This window comes from Misgurnus anguillicaudatus, chromosome 1 (assembly GCF_027580225.2).
Source record: "Misgurnus anguillicaudatus chromosome 1, ASM2758022v2, whole genome shotgun sequence".
In the NCBI taxonomy this organism is placed as follows: domain Eukaryota; kingdom Metazoa; phylum Chordata; class Actinopteri; order Cypriniformes; family Cobitidae; genus Misgurnus; species Misgurnus anguillicaudatus.
Window position 1 is genome coordinate 28,959,978 of NC_073337.2, and position 24,398 is coordinate 28,984,375.

The 24,398-nt window shown below is 34.5% G+C and overlaps 1 protein-coding gene across 1 annotated transcript in view; it reads right to left on the reverse strand.

Annotated features, from left to right (window-relative positions):
* Nucleotides 1-6,100: 6,100 nt before the first annotated feature.
* The window catches only part of stab2 (stabilin 2), a 41,234-nt gene continuing 22,936 nt past the window's right edge, over nucleotides 6,101-24,398 (reverse strand). The window contains exons 36-68 of the mRNA XM_055190649.2: nucleotides 23,685-23,747; nucleotides 23,337-23,432; nucleotides 23,040-23,235; nucleotides 22,872-22,967; nucleotides 20,310-20,355; nucleotides 19,663-19,742; nucleotides 19,456-19,581; nucleotides 19,178-19,254; nucleotides 17,994-18,065; nucleotides 16,918-17,037; nucleotides 16,799-16,843; nucleotides 16,638-16,718; nucleotides 16,335-16,487; nucleotides 16,121-16,261; nucleotides 15,979-16,038; nucleotides 15,720-15,896; nucleotides 15,551-15,640; nucleotides 15,109-15,255; nucleotides 14,946-15,005; nucleotides 14,722-14,845; nucleotides 14,484-14,633; nucleotides 14,297-14,401; nucleotides 14,095-14,202; nucleotides 10,305-10,495; nucleotides 9,934-10,075; nucleotides 9,725-9,858; nucleotides 9,475-9,640; nucleotides 9,240-9,346; nucleotides 7,588-7,707; nucleotides 7,057-7,206; nucleotides 6,728-6,976; nucleotides 6,554-6,652; nucleotides 6,101-6,448 (exon numbers count right to left, since the gene is read on the reverse strand). Coding sequence (XP_055046624.2) covers nucleotides 6,389-6,448; nucleotides 6,554-6,652; nucleotides 6,728-6,976; nucleotides 7,057-7,206; nucleotides 7,588-7,707; nucleotides 9,240-9,346; nucleotides 9,475-9,640; nucleotides 9,725-9,858; nucleotides 9,934-10,075; nucleotides 10,305-10,495; nucleotides 14,095-14,202; nucleotides 14,297-14,401; nucleotides 14,484-14,633; nucleotides 14,722-14,845; nucleotides 14,946-15,005; nucleotides 15,109-15,255; nucleotides 15,551-15,640; nucleotides 15,720-15,896; nucleotides 15,979-16,038; nucleotides 16,121-16,261; nucleotides 16,335-16,487; nucleotides 16,638-16,718; nucleotides 16,799-16,843; nucleotides 16,918-17,037; nucleotides 17,994-18,065; nucleotides 19,178-19,254; nucleotides 19,456-19,581; nucleotides 19,663-19,742; nucleotides 20,310-20,355; nucleotides 22,872-22,967; nucleotides 23,040-23,235; nucleotides 23,337-23,432; nucleotides 23,685-23,747 — 3,831 coding nt within the window. The 3' untranslated portion in view covers nucleotides 6,101-6,388. The remainder of the gene's footprint in view (nucleotides 6,449-6,553; nucleotides 6,653-6,727; nucleotides 6,977-7,056; nucleotides 7,207-7,587; nucleotides 7,708-9,239; nucleotides 9,347-9,474; nucleotides 9,641-9,724; nucleotides 9,859-9,933; nucleotides 10,076-10,304; nucleotides 10,496-14,094; nucleotides 14,203-14,296; nucleotides 14,402-14,483; nucleotides 14,634-14,721; nucleotides 14,846-14,945; nucleotides 15,006-15,108; nucleotides 15,256-15,550; nucleotides 15,641-15,719; nucleotides 15,897-15,978; nucleotides 16,039-16,120; nucleotides 16,262-16,334; nucleotides 16,488-16,637; nucleotides 16,719-16,798; nucleotides 16,844-16,917; nucleotides 17,038-17,993; nucleotides 18,066-19,177; nucleotides 19,255-19,455; nucleotides 19,582-19,662; nucleotides 19,743-20,309; nucleotides 20,356-22,871; nucleotides 22,968-23,039; nucleotides 23,236-23,336; nucleotides 23,433-23,684; nucleotides 23,748-24,398) is intronic.

The following is a 24,398-nucleotide window of genomic DNA, read 5'->3' on the forward strand; positions in this document are numbered from 1 at the left end:
ATTGTATTTAGCATATATTTAAAACATATTTTGGCCAAATAAATTAATTATTTTTTTTGCCATATGGGACAAATATATTAAAAACATAACTTTGGTGGTACGGTATCCTGAGATGTTTTTCTGGTTATTTTTTGGTTATGTATAGCTCAGCTCAAAAGCTCAAGGGTTCGAGTTTGAATTGCCAAAAAATATTTTTATTTGTGATGTACTGTGATGAATAAAACCATTTAGCAAGAACATGCCACAAGCTCATAAGCTCTAAAAGAAGACAATCAGTATATCAATTACTTAGATATGACCTTTGACCTCTAAAAGAGCATCTGTCAGTCTCTGGTGTGATATCTGTAATCTGTGGATTATCTCAGAATGCTACTGTAAAGCCTCATAGCGAGACTGATGGAGCTAAGACAGGATCCACACCAGCCTTCCCAATCACAATGCGGCTCCAGTGTCGGGTCGGGTCACCTTTGATGATCCCCTTTCCTGGGCGTGCCGTTACAGGAGGATGCAGTTGTTGTGCACTATTTTTAAGAGGCGAATGTCACCCAGTGAGGGAGCTGCAGTGGAGACTTCAAGGGTAAGCCAGCAGAAGGTCACAAGAGGAAGGAAAGAAGTCAATTTTTCTACCTCCAGACGTCCATTAGTTGGATCCAGAAAATATTTGTTTATTCACAGGTTGGGTGTGGCACAGGAAGCTGCCAACAAGAGCTTCCCCAGAAACAGTTGCAGGGCGATCCCTGCGTTTCTATAGGAGGAAATGGGGAGGCTGGGCGTGGGTCTGCCACAGGCCACTTCCAGTCTGAGGTAATGCGCACATGTGAACGAATAACTCACGTATGATGCATTCATCCTTAATATCATACTGGGATTACACAATGTTCAGAAAAATTATGAAATGCTTTATTCACATACGACCAGAAAAATGTGGTTTGGTTCCAAAACTCAATAATAAACATGTTTTGAGAAAAAATAAAAAAAACTGAGTTATCTTGTTTTGGAAAAAAGCTCTTTGTGTGTTATCAGTACTGATGATGTAAGGGTGAGTCTAAATTTAACCAGCTGGATCATATTTCACCCCAGTGTCAATACGCAAAACGATAAATTGCAACACTGCCTGTGAAAACCACAGACCTGGTGGTGCATACTGTGAAAATATCATCTTGATATATTTAAAATGGACTGAGTTAGGTCATGTCAAAGACTGAAATTATTTAAACTTTAATCATTAGATTTTAAAACTTTAGTGTGAATTTCACAGACAGGCTCACAATTTGAAATACTTTACTATATAAACCATCATGATACTTAATCACTGTCACCCCAAACACATTGTGTTTAATAAAAAAATTTTACAACCCAGGTAAAAATAAAGTATACTTATGTACTAAAGATACAGGTATTTTTACTGTCATTTTTGTGCTAAATAAATTAAATTGTAAACATTATACACTACATATATATACTAATTTAAAGTATACTACATAAGTACTTTAGTGCACTTGAAAATATATAATATCCCATATAATACCCGTAATACTTCCATTTTGTGCATTGAAATAAATAATAATGTATCTCATAATAGCACAGTTTCAACTTAAAGGTGCAGTGTGTAGATTTTAACGACATCTAGCATTAAGATTATGAATTGCAACCAACGGCTCAGTCCACCGTTCACCGAAATGCATAGAGAAGCTACAGTAGCCACCACAGGACAAACATGTTGTCTACGGCAAAAGACATTAGTGACAAAACGCGCACTGTAGAGCAGTTTGTCTGTTTAGGGCTACTGGAGAAACATGACGGCACAAAATGGCGACTTCCATGTAAGGGGACCCGCGGTGTATGTAGAAAAAAACGTCTCATTCTAAGGTAATAAACACATAACAGTTTGTAAGGTCTTTATACACCACTGATAATATAGTTATGTAGATTATATTGAATTTGTCAAAAGATCATTCTAAAAGTTACACACTGCACCTTTAAAAAAATACAATTGTTAAAACTTTATTTTTTTTATTTTTTTTTCCAACTTAAAATTGAAACTAAAGTGAACTTTAAAGTTGAATAAACTTATTTTTTTTAGGTGTTACCAATTAAAATAAGTTTTTTAATTTATCCAACTTTTTATTTTTTACAGTGAGTGTAGATGTTCTTAATTTTATCTTAAAGGAAAACACCACCGTTTTTCAATATTTTACTATGTTTTTACCTCAACCTAGATGAATTAATACATACATAACTTTTTTTCCAGTGCGTGCACTTTTAATCTTTGTACAGCACTTCTTGAATGTGTTAGCACAGGGGTGGGCATCGAGGACCACAGTCCTGCAGAGTTTAGCTTCAACCTTAATCGAACACACCTGAATGTCATTTCCAAACAGTCCTGAAGACTTCAATTAGAATTTTCAGCCGTGTTTGATTAGGGTTGGAGCTAAACTCTGCAGGGCTGTGGCCCTCAGGACCAGGAATTGCCCACCCCTGTGTTAGCATTTGGCCTGGCCCCATTCATTCCTATGGCTCCAAGCAAAAGTTTTATTTTGTGCCACCATACTTACTAGTCTTTAAATAGGGAAACATGGAAGTGTTTGGTGGCTTCTAAATCCATCCCTGTTTGGAGCCGTAGGAGTGAGTGGGGCTAGGCTAAATGCTATCACATTCAAGAAGCGCTGTACAAAGATTAAAAGTGCACGCATTGAAAAAAAGAAAGGTGTGTATTCATTCGTCTAAGTTGAGTTAAGAACATAGAAAACATAAAATATTGAAAAAATTTGGTGTTTTCCTTTAAGAAGTATATTGTAAGTACAAAATGAGTGCATGAAAGTAAATTTACTAAGTGTACTTAGTGTAGTTTAATGTACTTTTCCCACCTGGGTACTGTAAAAAATTCCTTGTTGCACTTACATTTTTAAGTTTAAACAACTTGAATTTACAATTCATTTCAATTTTCTTGACAAGTGAGAAATTGCTATAAATTTTATAAAGGCATACGTTTGTCTGCACTGCAAAAAATTAAAGTCTTAGTATTTTTGTCTTTTTTTGTAATATAAATATCTGAAAATTCTTAAATTGAGATACATTTACTTGGTAAGCATGGTTTAAGATATGAAGTCTTGTTTATTGAAATAAATGATACATTTTCAAGATTTTTTTTTTTTACTTAAAGCAAGCCAAAATATCTGCTAGTGCGGTAAGAAAAAATAAACTTTATTCCAGTTTCAATTCAATAAATATAAATTTAATAAATATAAATGTATATTGATTTAAGACCTTTAGGTATTGGTACTGAAACAGGAAAAAATACTAAGAAAGAAAGTCTTTTTTTTGCAGTGCAGTAATGCCAGGTACCTCTATCTGTGCTTATATTTATAACAACTCATCACTGGTTAAAATTAGTTGAAAATTAAAATTAATTGTAATTTCAATTTGATTACAGTTAAAAATGTAAGTGCAACAAGGAATATTTAGTGTAGAAATGAAAATGAACATGGCATGTTATTTTTGTAGTAACTTTATGATAAATGTGAATTATCTCACAAAATAGTTTAATAAGTTAAATATATTTCAATGTATTTGTTGTTTTATGAATTTTTACTCCATGTATTTAATCATATGCAAATATACAATTTTAATGTGGTTATGGACCTGGAGATGATTGTTAATGATATGATAATGATTGTTCAAACACTTTATATCGTATAGGGATGTGAAAAGCGTAGGAAGGTAAAGAGCTTTCCGGACCCCTTTGGGATGACATTATGGATAGGAAGCGTTGGAGGAATTGTTGAGGTAATAAGCTATTTATGTCACACCACTTTTCCATTTTACCATTGGCACTTTGAAATATTGTTAGAAAGTTTCAGCTTTAAATCTTTACGTATACATGACTAAACATTCTGTGTGCTGAGATACCTGACTGTTTATACTGTAAAACCATTCGTCTTGTAAAACACTATTTTACGCTTATCTCTCTCTGTGTCTCTCTCTCGCTGATAATCACTTCATAATCTAGTCAGAATGTCAGGGTTTGTGATACTGGTTTCTCTCATCAAAGGCGTCTTTTTTATATCTTTCTTTGAAGGACGTGCAGCACATACCACAGACATCGTCTCTCCCACTATCCCCTGATCTAAAGCCCCGTCTCTCCTAATTTATCTGTGTGGGTCCTCTCCGTGTATCCTTTAGTTTTTTTGCCAATAATTTATACTTGCACGTCATTAGTCTCAGACACACGGTGGCCAAAATTAGTAAAACACCAGATCTGAAAATACTGAACTATTTATCCTCCAAAACATGATTTTATTTCATAATGATGGATGCTTTGAGCACAACAAATGAGGTGAGTCAGACTGTTTTTATCCACACCTTCAGCAGCACATTTCTCTGGCGTAGTGTCAATATATTGCCTCAGTAATTTTATCCCAAGCTAAAGCAATTGGCTGAATTTTCATCAGAATTTGTGAGCAGTTTATTTTCCAACTTGCCCCATATTTGCCCGATGGGGTTGAGGTCCAGACTTTCAAGGGGCTAGTAAGAAAAATGACCTAAATCTCCTTATGATGGCCAACACTGTATCTACAAAGTCATCATTATGCTTTATAAATCATAGTATAGAGCCAACAAAAGGGTTATTTTCCTTCTTGGCTCCCATGTAGTTATTACATTGTTCACTATAGTACTCTTTACATTCTGCATGTACATTCTCTTGATGAGCAAAATGACCTAGGAAAAGTATTTTTTAGCCAAAAAATATACAAATTAAGCAGATTTGTGCTTAGGACAAGCAAAAAAATCATGCAATGGAGTACGAAAAATTTTCTTGTATTAAAGGTGCAGTGTGTAATTTTTATAAGGATCTCTTTAGAGAAATGCAAAATAATATACAAAACTATATGGTCAGGGGTGTATAAAGACCTTTCATAATGAACCGTTATGTGTTTATTGCCTTAGAATGAGACATTTTTATCTACATACACTGAGGGTCCCCTTACATGAAAGCCGCCAATTTGTGCCGCCATGTTTCTACAGAAGCCCTTAACGGACAAACTTTTTTACTAAGTTGTCTCCAACGATGACATGTTTGTCTGGTGGCACTACTGTAGCTTCTCTATGTATTTCAAAAGCAAGAGGTGAGCAGTGGACTGAGCCGTTGGCTGCAATTCGCAACCTTTACCACTAGATGCAAATAAAATTCACACACTGCACCTTTAAGTGTGTAAGAAAAATTAAACTCTTTCCAAGATATTTTTCTTACCCCACTGGCAGATTTTTTGGCTTGTTTTAACCTCTAACTTAAAGTTTATATTTTTTGTTTAAAAACTAGACTTATTTTCTGAGGTCATTTTGCTCACCAAGAAAATACATCTTTGATTTAAGAATTTGTAGATATTTTTAGACAAAACACTCATTTTTTGCAATGTGTTTTCTTTACAAATGTCTAAACATTCTTAAATTAAGATACATTTTCTTAATGATTTTTAAGAAAAAATTTTAGACAAAAAAAACAACATAACATTTTTGTGAATTTAAAATAATAAAAAGCTGACAATGGGGTAAGAAAAAAAATCTTGAACTTTTTTCTTAAATACTTAATGCAAGAAAAATTCTAGAAAAATGTTCTTAAACGATCAAAAAAATAATAATCTGCCAGTGGGGTAAGAAAAAATTGTCTTGAATTTTTCTTGAATTAAGTGTTTAAGAAAAAAGTTCATGATTTTTTGCTTGTTTTAAGCACAAATTTACTTAAATTGTATATTTTTGATGTAAAAATCATTTTGCTCATCAAGAAATGCATCTCGATTAAATAATTTTTTATGATATTTATACTGAAAAAAGACAAAAATACAAGTCATTTTTTTCAGTGTAGTAGTGAATCGATATGTAAATACTGTAGTGTATTTCAAAAACACAAAAATTACTACATTATGAGGTATACTACAGTATTTTTCACGAGGGACTGCTTATGATCTTTGCGATTATTGGGATTTTTTCTGGCACAGTGAATATACCCCACTAATCATAGTCATTATTATTTATTTGTAGGATTAGTTGAAGTCAATTGTGTGTGATTTATTCACACTTGAAAAAAAATGAAAGTAAAAAATTTTTTTAAACATTGAAGATTGTAAATTTATTATTGTTTGTAATACAACAGAATATAAAAAATTACTAAAAACTATGTGAGCTACAAATATTTACATTCAAATACTCTTTTGCACATAAAACTTTGCATTCACAGCCTCTGTAGTTTTAGATTTCACAGTCTATTTTTGGTATAACATTGTCCCATCGTCATTGAAGCTTATGGCGGCCTCGTGTGGTCTTAGAGAGAACGGCACCATGATGTATTTACTGGTGTGTTGAAATACACAGCAAGTTTGACGTGGTCATTTCAGCTGTCCTGGAGAAGATCATAGGAACCACCGGATATCACTTCATGCTTGTCGTTTTCCTATTACAAATAAAAAGAGTGAACTATTTTAATATTTTTATGAAACATTAACCAATCTGAACACATATGTTTTAAGGGAGAATTGTGTTTGTTTGACTCACTGACCGTTGGTGCTTCGTCTTTTGGGGCAGGTGTGAAATCGTACATAGGATTTGTGATATTTCCACTAGATTCTGGTGGGTTAAACTCAACTCCTTCATCTTCCTAAAATTGTTGGACATAATAGTTTTAAAACGTGTAAACACACACTTGACAGACACAAGATGAGGATAAACTGACCTTAAAGTACTGGAACTGGAAGGGCTTTGTTTTCTCTGTGTAAAAATTGTATCCCACAAATCCAGCCGCTGCAATTAAGACGATTAGTATCAGGACACCAATGGCCATTCCTGCCTTATGAGCAGGGTGAATGGATGGAGGAGGAGGGGGCGGAGCTTTGAGCGGGCCCTGCAGGACGTGGATGACCCCATTTGATGCATAGATGTTAGAGTCGATGATGTAACGGTCATTTACGTATCCAGAGGAGGTCTAAAGTAGAAAGTAGATCGTAAATAGCAAAAAGTTGAAGTTAAATTCAATTCAAATGAAAGCGATTCAGAAAGTCTCACTGCTGTCTGAGGATTCTGCAGATCAGGAACACGTGTGATGGTCAGACCGTGACCCAATCGAGTCCTGACGTGAGTGACGTTGATAAGTGCCTGCAATACCAATGCCCTCCCATCCAGTAGATGGTGCTCTATGTCTCTGCCGCTTAAAGTCTGTTGAACACAGGAAGCGTTAAGATGAAAATAAATATTGCCGTTGGAATTAGATGGTGCACTGCAAAAAATGACTTTCTTAATTCGTATTTTTGTCTTGTTTTCAGTAGAAATATATAAAAATTCTTAAATCAAGATGTATTTTCTTGATGGTGAGAAAGTTTAGAATTAAGTGTTAAAGGAAAAACTTATTTAAAAGTTTTTTTCTCAACCCAATGGCAGATATTTTTGCTCGTTTTATGCACAATTTCACTTATATTTTATTTCTTTTGTCTAAAAACTTGACATATTTTCTTAGGTCATTTTGTCATCAAGAAAATGTGTTTTAGAAATTCAAAGAAAGTAATTTTTTGCAGCGTGTATGTTTCATGTGGGAGTCACCTCATTGCTATAAAGACCGTCGTTGTCAGCTACAAACAGAGTAGATTGGATCGTGATGTTGCTTATGCGTTTCACAAACTCCTTTCCGGACACAGAAACGCTTGAATAGTTTCGGATTTGCTGAAGGATACAAAGAGTAGTTAGTTCATTTTCAGAAGTCATGGTACCTCATTTATAAAGCGTGTGTATGCGCAGATTTGAACGTAAAATGTGCCTACACTGCAAAAAATTATTTTCAAGAAAAAATGTCTTAGTATTTTTGTCTTGTTTTGGGTAAAAATATCCAAAAAATCCTAAATCAAGATGCTTTTTCCTGATGAGCAAAACGACTCAAGAAAATAAGTTTAGTTTATAGACCAAAAATATCAAATTTAAGTGATTTTGTGCATAAAACAAGAAAAAAAATTATTGATTATTTTTCTTAAACACTAAATTCAAGAAATATTTGTTTATTCCATTGGCAGATTTTTTTGCTTGATTTATGCACAAAATCACTTAGATTTGATATTTTTGGTTTAAAAACTAGACTTGTTTTCTTGGGTCGTTTTGCTCATCAAGAAAAAGCATCTTAATTTAGGAATTTTTTAATATTTTTCCTGAAAACAAGACAAAAATACTAAGTAAGAAAGTAGTTTTTTTTTCAGTGCTACACAACCCAAGAAAATAAGTCTAGTTTTTAGACCAACAATATTAAATTTAAGTGATTTTGTGCATAAAGCAACATGCAAAAAAACCTGCCAATGGGGTAAGCAAATTTTTCTTGAATTTAGTGTTTAAAAAAAAGTTCAAGATTTTTTGCTTACCCTATTGGCAGACTTTGTTTTTGCTTGTTTTATGCACAAAATCACTTAAATTTGATATTTTTGGTCTAAAAAAACTAGAATTTTTACACTAATTTTTAGATAATTTTACTGAAAACAAGACAAAAATACTAAGAATTTTTTTCTTAAAAATCATTTTTGCAGTGTAGTTCAAATCATGTGTGTAGCACATGGTTTTCCAAACTGGGGTTTGCAAAGCCCTGGTGGTTCGCAGGGGAATTGCAGGTGGTTTGATAAAAAACAATTTTATTTAAAAAATAAAAAATATAAATAACAAAAACAAAAAAATAGATAATATTTGTCTATCATGTGACCATTAAACAACACTAAAATGTATAAAAAACACTGAGAACTCATTCATTTATCTGCAGAATGGACAGATATATAATTTAGATCATGGGGGTTCGGCTGACAAAATTTTTTTAAAACCCTCGTGTTAGCAAAAATTTGTGGTGTGATCTCTTATAACCCAGCGCAGTTTCATCCATCTTTAAACTTATTGTACAAAAAATCTGATATGATTGTAAAAATTACAGATAGGGACTTAATGTAACCATCCGAGGAACATTTAACTTCTTCCCCGCCAAGCGTTTTTTTTTGTTGCAAGTCAGCTTTTTATGATTTTCAGAAAAGCTTAATGCCTTCCAGTAAATCTTCTTCAAATTTATTTATTTAAATGCATGAACATACAAATGAATCAAATGCATATAATTTCAAACAAAAAAGCAGAAATATGAGTTGCAGAGATGACTCATCAATGGCGGGGAAAGAGTTAATCTTATTTAGAATCAGCTGAAAGATTCATACTGCCATTTGTAAAGCACCACTTACAGAAAGAAAGTTCGAGAAGGTCGGTCTGGATGACAAGACCTGCAGGAGATTTCCTGTACAAGAGTACCCATCACCAATGTAGCCAATCTTACACTCGCACTTCACATCTGAAATAAACACACATAACACTGACACAACCCCTCCAAAATCAAACCCTGATATTGCCTAGAGCATACTTGAAAATTACAATAAACATTTGGATAAACAGTCCGATTCATTTTATGATGACTTTTACCGTTCACTCGATAGCAGAACACATCCCAAGTCTCACTGAGGTTAGTGCGTATGCCGTAGTCCACAATACCCACGTGTCCGAAGCCGCATTTCGGGTTAGAAAAGCTCATGGGATACGCTACCCTCGCTTTCTCAAGCCAACTCGCTGAACACCAACTATAACCTGCCTGCAATACAAATGCAAGAACGCTCAATAACATCAGATAATAAAGAGCACAGGAGATGAATGTTACTGTGTGCAAGAGCGCCACCTGCTGGGCATAAGACAGCTGTGTGTAGGTAGCGATGGTGCCTCCTGCTTCCTTACACGCCTCCTGTGCCATGCTGTAGTTAAGCTTGTACGCTCCCATTGGTGGCCGATAGTGAAATACTCCCAACGTTTTATCTAAAGAAAGAATTACTATATTAGTACAAGTTGCTTTGTCAGCCAAATGTAATGTTAAAAAAGTGAGACACAAACCCTCGTAGTGCAGGTCAGTACACTGAGCATCTGAATGACACTGTCCATTATCCTGAAGACAGCGATTAACCGGCAACACCTTCGCTTCACATTCAATCCCATCTCCAATGTAGTTGTCTTTACAATCGCATTTACTCTTGCCCTGGTGACCAATTCGCATAAGACAACTTAAAAAACATTTAATCACATATATGACAGATTAAAAAATTAAACTTGTCCATCATTGTTGAACTATAATGCTAACACGTTACAATAAGTTTCAATTAGTTAATTACTAATAAACTTACAATAATCAAGACATCTAAAGCATTTATGTATCAGTTTTGGTGTTCGTTGTTAGAAACTGCATTGAATAAGAAAGGTCTACTCACAGGTCCGGTCATTGTGCAGGTGGCGTGCTCGTGACACGCTCCGTTATCGGTGACGCAGGGGTCGACGGGTGTGCACACGAAACCATCGCCGGAGAAGCCTTTGAGACACGAGCAGCTCACTTTCTCCCCCTTTTGAGTGCACTTAGCATCCTTTGAACAACCACCATTCCAATACTTGCACATGTTGGCCGCTGCAGAAGAGAGACGTTTGGTTGTTATTGGTGTTTGCGAAGACTATCTTTACTAGTGATGGGAGAAACAAAGCTTTTCGAAGCTTCGAATCAATTGAACCAATTGCTTCGAAAATTTATTCAGTTTTTCGAAGCAGTTCGAAACCCACACACGCTGGCGACCCCTGCTGGTCAAAATAGTGTAAAAGCAGATGTGGCGAAACATTTTACACTTTTTTTACAAAATAATAGCAAGATTTTTATTAAAATATGTTAAAAAAAAAAGTATTTAACTTAATTAAGACATAGTTAAAAGTGTATTGTGTTTTTAGTTTTATTTAGGGCAAACAAATTAATGAAACTAACCACCCTTTTAATTATGCACATTTTTGTCATTAAATCTGTCTATAAACAAAAAGTAGACAACATGGCAGTGTTATTAGTCAGAAGGATAAATGTTTTATGAACTTTCATAATAAAACTGACCCGAGTTCACTTAAACTTATTAGACACTGGTCATTTGTGATCAACTCCCCCTAGTGGTGAACCATCGGATTTTCAGTTATGACGTAACGAAGCCCGGTTTGCTAAAGTCACGTGACTTGGCCAGTTTGAAACAAGCTCCGAACCATTGATTCGAAACAAAAGATTCGTAAATGTTTCGAAGCCAGTGCTTCGAAAACGACCATCACTAATCTTAACATGACAACGATGTAGTGAAAAACGTATTTTATTTTCATTCAAAAAATTCACGCAACAACGCTGTCACGTTTACACGGAGCGAAAAGCAAACCGCACAAAAACGTTCACATTTACGGTTTAAATTGTTGTCATGTAAAGGCCCCTTAGATGACTGTTACCAGTATTATTTCTCATAGGTTTAGGGGGGTTTGTTTATCTCTTTAACCAAGTTTGTCCTAAGCAAAACAAACTGTGCTTCAATAATATTGAAGCAACATCTATGTACATCCATGTCTTTATTCGTGGACCAGGGGCCTCATTTATAAAATGCTGCGTAAAAACCATCCTACATTTGATCTTACGATAATTTAACAAAAATGCGTACGTGTGATTTATAAACCGAACATACGCGCAGAAAACGCGCGTACCCCTTTCAAATCTATAAATCGCAATGAACTTGAACTTGTGCACGCAGCCGAGCTGTTTCGGATCTCCGCCTTTAAACGATGCGTAATTAATGTCCGACATATAAAAGAGCGCTTATCAATGTTTAAACCCAATTTCAAACAGCAAGAATGGCTTATATTTCCAAAAACCTGCAGCAATCAGACAAGCGAAAGTTTGTACGTCTGCTCAGACCCTGACGTGACGCTAAGCACATTTCCACGTCAAAGACAGTTTTTATAAATATGGACTTTGCCGTGGATTTTTGCCTATGCAAAGATCAAATCTGTGCGTACTAGGGCTGGGTATTGTTAGGAATTTCACAATTCGATTCGATTCCGATTCTTGAGGCTTCGATTCGATTCAATTCGATATTGATTTGTTTGCTTCAATATCGATTCAATAATAAGTAGATACACAAGTAATAAAGTACCTGTGTAGCCTATATTTTAATTTTAGCTTTTAGTGCAGACTTGAATGGAGTGCAGCTGCTGTTTGCCATCTTGCTGTTTTGGTAAAGCATGTTTTGGTAAAGCGTGTCTTGTACAACGCTGAATGCTCTCACTAGAGCAGGGCTATTCAGTTAGTTTGTCATGGGGGCCAGTTCATGAAAAGCATCTCAAATAAGGGGCCGAAGATACATCAGTGATTATGACTACATTTTAAACTGCATAACAACAAAATCAGTGCATTGTACAATAGGCTTTTTCTACAAACATGTATTTTCAAACTGCATACAACAAAATTAGTGCATTGTAAGATGTCAAAGTAGGCTTTTTTCATGTTCATATGTTGTATTTTAAAACTGCATAACAACATAAGTGCACTGTAAGATGCTTTAATTTACATATAAAGGGGTAAATAAGAGCCATATCACACTCATTGAGAATTTAACTTATTTACTCACTTTAGTACACATAACAAAAAAGTTTACAATATGTAACATAACATTGTTTTATGCTGTTTTTGTCAAAGCTAATTATTTCACTACCTCTATTTAAACTACAACAGCCATCTTAATAATTGGCAAACATTAGTCTAGCTTCTAATAAGAGAAATTATACTTTTAGATTTCGCTAGAGCAGTAAAATCAGGTGTATGTTTATCAGTAGATACGCGTTCAGTGGTGCAGGTGTTGGGCGCGATGGGTGATTAACTTACTAATCGTTTCAATGCGTTTCCTTTATTAAGACATCTAACGTCATTGTGGATAAGCAAGTCATCATTGAGCCGACATATTAATGTATATGGAAATACAAGGAGTTAAAACAGCCATAGAGTCCGGGGTCTCACCACTGTCCCGTCTTGATATGCAGGCGCGAGTGGCTCGCGGTAGACCAAAGCGCGAATATAAACACGTGACACAGCTGCTCGCGCCAGTCACGTGACGCGCGCTCTGCATCTCACGGCGCATTCACACGGGGCGTCAGCGTTAACGCTTAACGGAAGGCTTGTCTGAAGCGTGGCCAACAGCCAATCACAGTGGCCGCTACACATGCTCCGTTCTTCCATAAACGTAATTGGCTGGCTTTGTCTAGGTAATTTGCATAAGGCGATCTGATTGGCTGACGCACGCGTTGCCGTTTGAAAAGTTGAGAAATGTTCAACTTCTGCCGCGAGCAACGGCACTGACGCAGCGCCGACGGATCCACAATTCAGTTCGGCAACGCATGACGTCACCCATTAAAAGTGAATGGGAAGCGTTAACGCTGACGCCCCGTGTGAATGCGCCGTCATGCTGTAACAGAATCAGATGCACGCTCATCAACTCGTAACTGTAGGGCCCGTTGTCCAACTACATTTATTTTAATTCTACATTTATTTATTCTAGAGATGTCTTTTTCACAGACTACTTAAAGGGCCGGATCAAATTACCTCGGGGAGCGGGCGCTAGAGTGTTGCCCACCCACAGTGCCGCCACTGGCCGGTAGGCTGAATCGATTCATAGGATTTGATGAATCGATATTGAATTGAGGAACAAATAATTGCAATGCATTGATGAATCGATATTTTTACCCAGCCCTAGTGCGTACGCACGCTTTATAAATGAGGCCCCTGATCATCATCGACTAAGTTTGTCCCTAAGTTTAACTAAGCAAATCAATGTTTTTGTCTTGTTTCCCAGTATAAATAACATCATTATATTACTTTAATAATAATGTTATCATATCTCATTGGCAAGATTTATGAACAAAAACATTATAATTTGCTGAAACATTTCCTCTATAAACATTCTTTTATGACTCTCTTAGACTTGAACCCTTTTTGGAGACATTTGTGCTATTTTCAGTTGTTTATAAACATATTAATGGTTGAAGTCCGCTTGCTCAAACTGTGCTACAATAATATGCGAGTAACATCTATGTACATGCTTGTCTTTATTCATGGACCAGATCATCTAAATTATTTATAATTCTTGTTTTAGCTGTAAATTCGAGGAATCGTGGCAATCCATAAATGATTCACAGTTAATGGTAAGATCTGTCTGTATTTACCTGTACAGGTGATACCATCTCCTTCATATAAGGGTTTACAGACACATGTATTGTTCTCCATACAGACAGCTTTCTCATGGCACGCAGGACTGCAAACAGGTCCATCAGCTGAGACATAAGAGACGAAAGCATAGTGAAGTGTAAGTATGTGTTTCTTTTACAGTATCTAGCCTGGAAAGAACCAAAAGGGTGAAGTCTGTACCTAATTTGTTCTCACATCGGGTACCAGTCCACCCCTCCTCACAAAAACATGAACCGGTACCTTTCGGACCTTCATCACATGACCCGTGTTCTGTGCAATTACATGCTAAACAAACAGGAAACAAGCTGATAATTGCTGTCGTATTTCACAGAGGAAAAACTGGTTATCGTTGGTTTGAAATGCTCACCTTTGCAGTCCGGACCAAAACGGCCGTCCACACACAGCTCACAGGCTACACCCGTAAATCCGACATCGCAGGTGCAGGTGCCGTTTCCTAATTGATCCTCATCACACTTGCCATGGTTACTGCAGGGGGATTCTGGACCACCAGGACATGCTGGAGAACAGGTCACCTATTTATTGTTTGGTAGCTCGAAATATAAAAACTTTCTACATAAATGTATGTTACAAAGATAATTTGGTACCGAGACAGTCCCTGCCGAAGTACCCCGAACAACACTTAGGCTTCCAAACGACCATCGTACATATAGATTGACACCCGTCATTATTAGCCACAAAGAGATGGGTCAGGTCACACTTTTGTTCGGTCTAGATTGTAAAACACGAAACGATACAATATATAGATTTACTTCACAAGAAATTCAAGGGATATAAAAAACTAGCATGTTATATATATAATGCATTTGACCTTTGGTTTGCTCCCGGGCGGGCAATCAGTATACGAACGACCACATCGCCTGCAAGGCAACTTTAAAAACAAATATCCATCACTTCATCTTTACTACTTAGTACAAGGTATATACCATGCACAATATGCAATGTACTAGTGTGATTTGCATCTTAGGACTCACTGTGATATCGATGGCGTTTCTGTTGTCACAGCGCCCCCCGAGGCTCGGAGGATTCAGCAGACAGTTAATGCCATAAATCATGCCTCCATTGAATTCAATGTTTCTCTTCACGATGCGACAGTTTTTACGGTTCACATAAAGCTCCCCCTACGCAGAAATAAGCAAGACACGACAGATATTTATGAAATAAAAACCTTTTAAAATATATATCAACTTTATAGGGCTGTCAAACGATTAATCGCAATTAATCGCATACAAAATAAATGTTTTAATGTAAATATTTTGTATATATAAACACACGCACGCATGCATACATGCCTTTAAGAAACATTAACACATATATATGTATTTATGAGGAACACAAACTTATTTTGTATGCGATTAATTGCGATTAATCGTGATTCATCTTTTGAAATCGCTACTTTAATATCATTATACTTACGATTTGCTCTTCTCCCATGCATGCCACTGACAGATCTGAGCCCTGTTGAGTTTTTAAAGAGCTGGCGTGGATGAGCTCAGAGGGCAAAATCTAGCAGAAACACAATATGTGCGTTAATGAGTCATTGATAAATTTAGGTAGGTCCTTGCAAACTATGATCGAGCCAAACCTTGGTATCATGTACGATGTGGTATCTAAGATACTCAGACAGCTTCTCACGGTTGTGTAGGCCGTATAGGAAGTCTTTCTGCTCCTGTGCCAGGGCGGACATGGCACCGTCTGTGGGCAGGAACAAGGTGACGGGCTGATGGATGCGGTCCATCACTAACTTTAACACATCCGTGTCCTTTAAACAAGAATGCATTATTAGAATATAGATTAACTCGACGCCTTTTTTATTGGGATAATGATAAAGCTAACATGCACACCTGTAGTAGTTTGTAGAAAGTCTTGAAGCCATGAACATTCACCACATCTGAGAGGTTACTCTTTAAACAAAACAAAAAAAAATCAATCATATTTTGCCATTTTGGTTTGTAGCGTAACATGTTGAGATTTGTAAGGACGTACAGAAGTGTTGTCTCGCTTCTTGAAATTCAGATTCTGCATGCTGGGGGGAATCAGGACAGTGTCGATCTCGTGTAAAATCCCATTACTGCTTTCAAGGTTACTGAACACCACTTTGGCTTTGTTATTGATGTATATAGTATCCTGGGAACAAATTGAGAGTTGAGTTACGGATGTGTGTCGTTTCCCGACCAACTTTACACCAAACATACTTTACCTCAGAATACGTGACGGTGAGGACTTCACCCATAAGCGTCGTGAGGTTGCGAGGTTGCGTGAGGTCCTCCGGGAGGAGACTGCGGCAAGACACGATGTGGTATCTCATGATTTTGGCATACATTTCTGTATTTTGCCTTGATAAATCCTTCACCTAAACAAAAAAAGCAGAAAGCTCACAGTCTTGGCTGACATGTTATTGAAAAATATCATGCATCAATGAGGAACACCCTTTGTGACCGCACGAAACCCCAAAATTGTCAGTGCGTGCATTCTGATAGTCCACAACAAAAAAAGGACATACCTGTGATTGTTTAAAAGCATTTGTATTGGGTACAAAGACCGTGAACGGGCCACGACCTCTGAGGGCAGAAATACCCGTCATCTGGAAAGAAATCCACAGATTGTTTACTCACAAATAAAAACCCAGTTGAGTTCCAACATGATTAAGATGACGATACATACCACCAACCCCATCAGAAAATCCCTTAACCTTCTGCTTGCAACCTCCTGCGAATAAAAAGCATTTATATGGACATACATATACATGTATATTTGGGTCTAAATTTTGCTTTATATTTTACTTTCTGCAGGGATCCCGTGCAAGTCTCTCCATCTCCAGCAAAACCAATCTCACAGGTACAGTTTCTCTCCAAGGGTCCTGTCATGGTACAGCGGGCATATCTGTGGCATCCACCGTTGTTCTTGACAGAAAACAAACCATGAGATTAAACAACGTCACAGAATAGTTCATTTGTCTAATGTCGAGTTTAACTCTTTCCCGCCATTGAGGAGTTATCTCATCAATTCAGAGAAAACTTTCCCTGCCAATGACGGTTTCTTTTTGCGGTAATCCGCTATTATCCACTAAATGGCGATCTTTTTTAATGTATAAAAAACTGATGCAAAAACTAATATCATTTATTTTAAACTCTTTGTATGTTTTGATCATCGTTCTGAATCAGATCTCTAACAAAGTCCTTTACAAATCTGCAATTATTTCAGGTTTTTGATCAAAATTTGGTATTTTTGAAGAAACTTACACATATTTAAAGGAACAGTATGTAGGATTGTGGCTAAAACTGGTACTGCAATCACACAACTGGTGGCCAATACACAACATGACAACATAAACATCAGTTGAGGGCTGCAACCCCACTTTTTAAATGACAATATCTTGGCTGGCCATTTTATGATCAATTGATATAAATTTCTTACATACTGTTCCTTTAAGAGGTGATAAAAAGAAAACAAATGAACATATGATTCAACTTTTTTCACGTTTATTGTTTGTTTGAAAGCAGAGGGTCTGTTCTTTCATTTGATATATTTGTGTGTTTATATATTTATAGATTTTTTCCCCCTGGAAGGCATTTTGTAAAACTTTTGTAAAAATCACAAAAAATGCTCACTTTTAAAAAAATAGCACAAATTTAGTTGAAAGTATAATACACTTGTCAAAAAAATGATCATAGGTCTGTTTTGATTGTTGAAAGCTTTTGCTTTGCATAGACCAAACTAATTTGACACAAATGCTTGTTTTTTTGTTCATGTATTTTATGTAAAGTCAAAACAGTAGAGAACCACAGATAAAATGAAATGCTAATAATAAGCGTTTTTTTTTTAAAGTGAGGTGTATTGTTGAAAGAGCCAAACGTACCTGCCTGCACACATCGATGGCTTCACATTGACCTCCCGACTTCGTAAAGCCCTTCTTGCAAACACAAGCTGTCTAAAAAGAAGCACATCAGGTTTAGATGCATTTAAACAAATCATTAATTATAACCGATAAACATAAATCGTACAATTAATATTTGGTAAAAATGCATGTAATATACAAGTAAAAAAAATCTCTTTGTGCAATAATACCGAAAGTAATACTTATTTATGGATTCTGGTTGTACTGCCTATAAGTTTACATTTTGACAAAATCATTGTGTTGCAGTGTTTGTTTTTTGGAAATCGAATGAGTTTTAATATCGAGTATAACATTAAGTACACACTGCAAAAATGATTTTCAAGAAAAAAAATTCTTAGTATTTTTGTCTTGTTTTCAGTAAAAATATCTAAAAGTTCTTAAATTAAGATGTATTTTCTTGATAAGCAAAACTACCCAAGAAAATAAGTCTCGTTTTTAGACCAAAAAGATCAAATTTAAGTGATTTTGTGCATAAAACAAGCAAAAAAAATCTGCCAATGGGGTGAGAAAAAAACATTTTTCTCAAACACTAAATTCAACATTTTTGAACATTTTTCTTAAACACTAAATTCAAGAAAAAAATCAAGAAAAATTACCTCATTGGCAGATTTTTTTGCTTGTTTTATGCACAAAATCACTTAAATTTGATATTTTTGGTCTAAAAACTAGACTTATTTTCTTGGGTCGTTTTGCTTATCAAGAAAAAGCATCTTAATTTAAGAATTTTTAGATATTTTAACTGAAAACAAGACAAAAATATTAGGAAAAATTTTTCTTGAAAAATTTTTTTGCAGTGTAATGCATTACTTTTAAAAGTAACTTTCCCCAACTTTCTTTTTTTTTGTAACGTGCATGTGCGTACATAAGTATGTAGGAAAGGAAATGTATTGCACTTTGTCACAATGCGCATGCAGTGAATGCATGTGTAGTCAAATGAAGGAGACATTGCAAGCTTGTGCGTTTGACTGCGCGCGCTCGCATATGCATAAACAAGAAATCAAGTATTCTTAAGCCTTAAAATAATATCTTGACAACAAAAAATAATAAAAAAGGCTTCATTCATTTATACAAAAAATATAACAAGGTTCATCTTTACTTTTTATAAATGTATAGTTTTATGTATTAGATTTTTTTTTGGCTTGTACCTTATTAGGACCTGTATGTATGCAGTCTGTATCCGGGTGGCATCCTCCATTATTACCATCCTGGCATGGGTTGATAGCTTCAGAAACACAGAATCTCATTAGCATTGAAAAATCAATAACTTTAATCTTGAAGGTGCAACATTGCATTACTATACTACAGTGTATGCTCTTTATTACTATGTGTTTCCTTAAAATTCACAACCTTGATCAACAATTATTACCTTAAATGTATAAAATAATGAGCAAAGTAATAAATATATTAAACCTAATGCACTTACAAATGCATACGATCCCGTCTCCATCGTAACCCGGAGGACACATGCATATTCTCCGTCCCGGGACGGTCCTCTTACAAAGTGCGTGGACAGAGCAGCCTCCGTTATTTGTGGCGCATGCGTCCACCGCTTAAAATATGACATGACAACAGCTTATGTGATACTAGATCACTACTGGTAATATTAACTATAATCTCCATTTAGTCTTACCTGCACAATGTGAACCATTACCCTGAAATCCTGCTGCACAACTACAGTAATATGAACTGTCCAATACATTCAGCAGACAACTGCAACACACATACACACAAATCTAATACACAACAATACACTATAATACATTTGGGGATACAGTAATGCGGTAACACTTTACAATGAAGTTGTATTTGTTAACATTAGTAAATGCATTAGCTAAAAGTAACAATGCAGTGTTTCAGCATTTATTCGTCTTTGTTAAAGGGATAGTTCACCCTAAAAATGAAAATTACGTCATTATTTATACAGTCATGTCGTTACAAACCTGTATAAATTTATTTGTAAACACAAAGGAAGATATTTTAAAGAATGCTTGTGACCAAGCCCCATTCATTTCCATAGTATAATTTTTTCCTACTATGACAGTGAATGGGGCTTATGATGGGTTGATTAATGAAAATACAATTGTTCATGTTGATGCATATAAACATAAAGTAAGAATAATAAATGAGGATGCATAATGTTACCAGTAATGCTTATATCATTGTACTTTGATTTATACCGTACCATAGTGTGTACATCATGTTCATACACTGTGGTGTTTACATGGCACTTCAAGGTAATTTTAATTATGTTAAATATGGTAATACTGTGGTCCTTACTTGGCGCTGCTGTGACATTTTCCTCCACACATGTCTGATGTAATAGCTGAAATAAATCAACAGACACTCTCTCACATTTATTTAATGAACATTGTTACACATGCTGAAATATTTAGTGTTGACACTTTAACCTTTTTTATTATGTTTTGGGTCAAATTGACATCTCTGAAAAATATGCTAATTGTATTTTTTAACCTTTAAACTTTTTGACTTTTCCATGAATTTTTTTTTACTTGAAGTTACTTTTAGTCACTTTGGATAAAAGTGTCTTAAATGTACATACCACAGTGTTCCTGTAAAACTGATCTACTGAGTGTTTTTTACTATTAATATGTGAAAAACTGGTAAACTGTTCTCAAATAAAAGAAATGTTATACTACTATACATATACTACTTTTATTACTAAATATACACTAAATGTATGTGCTACAAAAGATAAGTTTTCATATAAATTAATCAATTAAATAAACAATTTATGTATATAAAAATAAAAAAAAGTTATGTTTTTTCTGCACTGCAAAAATAATTTTCAAGAAAAAAGAATTCAGTAAAAATATCTAAAAATTCTTAAATTAAGATGCTTTTTTCTTAAAGAGCAAAACGACCCAAGAAAATAAGTCTAGTTTTTAGACCAAAAATATCAAATTTAAAGACAGACATTTTGAACATTTTTCTTAAACACTAAATTCAAAAGAATTAAAATAAATTGCTTACCCAATTGGCAATTTTTTTTGCTTGTTTTATGCACAAAATCACTTAAATTTTATATTTTCGGTCTAAAAAATGGACTTATTTTCTTGGGTTGTTTTGCTCTTTAAGAAAAAAACATCCTAATTTAAGAATTTTTAGATATTTTTATTGAAAACATTATTTTCTTACTTAGGATTTTTGTCTTGATTTTAGTACAAATATTTAAATATCCTTAAATCAAGATGCATTTTCTAGATGAGCAAAATAACAAAAAAAATCAAATTTAAGCGAATTTGTGCATATAACAAGAAAAAAAATCTGCCAATGGGGTAAGCTAAAAATCTTGAACTTTTTTTCTTGAACACTTAATTCAAGAAAAAAAAATTACCCCATTAGCAGATTTTTTTGATTATCTATGTACAAATTCACTTAAGCCTAATTTTAAGACAAAAAATATAAAATTTATTTTCTTAGATCATTTTGCTTATCAAGAAAATGCATTTTGATTTGAGAATTTTTAGATATTTGTACTAAAAACAAGAATAAAATACTAAGTAAGAAAGTCATTTTTTTGCAGTGTATACACTGCAAAAAAATGATTTTCAAGAAAAAAAATCTTAGTATTTTTGTCTTTTTTATTTCAGTAAAAATATCTAAAAATTCTTAAATTAAGATGCTTTTTCTTAAAGAGCAAAACGACCCAAGAAAATAAGTCTAGTTTTTAGACCAAAAATATTAACTTTAAAGACAGACATTTTGAACAATTTTCTTAAACACTACATTCAAAAGAATTAAAATAAATTGCTTACCCAATTGGCAGGTTTTTTTTTTGCTTGTTTTATGCACAAAATTACTTAAATTTTATATTTTCGGTCTAAAAAATCGACTTATTTTCTTGGGTCGTTTTGCTCATCAAGAAAAAGCATCTTAATTTAAGAATTTTTAGATATTTTTATTGAAAACATTATTTTCTTATTTAGACTTTTTGTCTTGATTTTAGTACAAATATTTAAATATCCTTAAATCAAGATGCATTTTCTAGATGAGCAAAATAACAAAAAAAATCAAATTTAAGCGAATTTGTGCATATAACAAGAAAAAAAATCTGCCAATGGGGTAAGCTAAAAATCTTGAACTTTTTTTCTTAAACACTTAATTCAAGAAAAAAAATAAAAACAAATTTGCTTACCCCATTGGCAGATTTTTTTGATTATCTATGTACAAATTCACTTAAGCCTAATTTTAAGACAAAAAATATAAAATGTATTTTCTTAGGTCATTTTGCTTATCAAGAAAATGCATCTTGATTTGGGAATGTTTGGATATTTTTACTGAAAACAAGAAGAGTAAGAAAGTCATTTTTTTGCAGTGTATACACTGCAAAAAAAATGATTTTCAAGAAAAATTCTTAGTATTTTTGTCTTTTTTATTTCAGTAAAAATATCTAAAAATTCTTAAATTAAGATGCTTTCTCTTGCTGAGCAAAACAACTCAAGAAAATAAGTCTAGTTTTTAGACCAAAAATATCAAATTTAAGTCATTTTGTGCATAAAACGAGCAAAAAATCTGCCAACGAGGTAGGCAAAAAACCTTGAAAATTTTTCTTAAACACTAAATTCAAGAAAAATTAGCTTACCCCATTGGCAGATTTTTTTGCTTGTATTGAAAATAATTTTTTGCAGTGTACTGTAAGTCTAAGACTTTTTTGAGATCGTGTTGGCTAAAATGGCTTTTATTGTAAAGGTTCAGCTGCAAGATGTCACTTCAATTTTGTAGGTGTGTGGTGCTGGGGAGCACAGTTTCTCTATACCTTACACTGCTGCTGTTTATTACATTTATTACTTCAGTGTTGTGGATATGTGAATATCATACCAACGCTGCAGGTTATTCCTCTCCAGCCCAGATCACACTCACAGCTGCCGTCTCCATCCACACCCTCTTTACAACGTCCATGCACACACTTACATTCTAGAAGAAAAGCTGTGTGTCATTTTTGGATCAAAACAAATAAACCAGTCTCCAATTGCAAGGTTTAAGTACCTTGGTCGCAGTGAATTCCATATTTGCCGGTTTGGCAATTCTCACAAGCGGTGCCGTTAAAATTCTGCTTGCACTCGCAGACTCCTGTGCCGTTGGTCCCATCGACGCACACACCGTTACCAAAACAGGGCTGAGACTCGGGCCCAGGACACCGCTCGCAGTTTATCCCATAATAACCTGCACAACATTGTCTTTTCTGCAAAGAGATATATCACCAGATCAGTGAAACCCTAGCTTGAAATTTGAAAAACTGATCCTTGGAAAGATTTAATGTCTGTGATAAATGAATTCACATACAACGGTGACTTTCACACACGTGACTTCACATCCGATGCTCAGCAGTGTATCTCCGTGAAACACTCGACTGTACATGCATCTTCTCCTTGGTCTCATCTGAAAAAAAATATGAATATATTAAAGCTGAATGCAACATAATTAATAAATAAATTGAATATCTATATCATTTCAGCACTTCATCATTTCAGTTTGGTTTGCATGTTTATGTCCATTATGAATACTTTAGTAAGGAAACTTCATATGTTCAGTAAACATGAGATTTGTTTGCAGATATATATTTGGTTTGATATATGTTATTTAATGCAGTGAAGTGTGTAATTTATTCATAAATGTATTCATTAAACTTACCATTCTTTGTGTTCCTGAAGGACAAAAGTTATCAGCGGGCCTAAAACAATCCATGCAGCGTCCCTGTGGACAAAATGTACATCTTTAGTACAGGCAACTCATATTAAAAGAATACTTTGGTTATCCCTCATTTTCATCCAAACCCTCATGACAATCTTTCTTCCATACAACCTTCTGTCTGATATGTAAATGATTCATTCAGTTGAGTAGGTTGCTTCAAATGAATCAGTTGATCTGATTCACAGAATTTGTCAAAGATTTGTTCAGAAACTGGATTGATTCAGCAATCCATAATCCATAAAATATCACCTGATATTTTCCCATTTTGCTCCACAGAAAACAAAAAAGGCATTTGGGTTTGGAAGGACGAAGGCAAGTGAATGATGACAGAATTTACAGCTTTTTTATTTTGTCATCATTTACTCATCACCCTCATGCCAAGGAGGATTAGGGCCAAGCTAAAATAAAACCATCTCGAGATTAAAGTCATTTTAATGCAGGATTTAACTAGTAGTTTTTCCAGTGAAAAGTCAAAATAAATAAAATTTCGAGAATAAAGTCAATATATAACAAAAATAAAGTTGTAAAATAAAATTTTGAGAATAAAGAAAACATTTTGAGAATAAAGTCAAAATATAACGAGAATAAAGTCATACAATTTCGAAAATAAATTCGTACAATTTTAAGAATAAAGTCAATATATAACAAAATAAA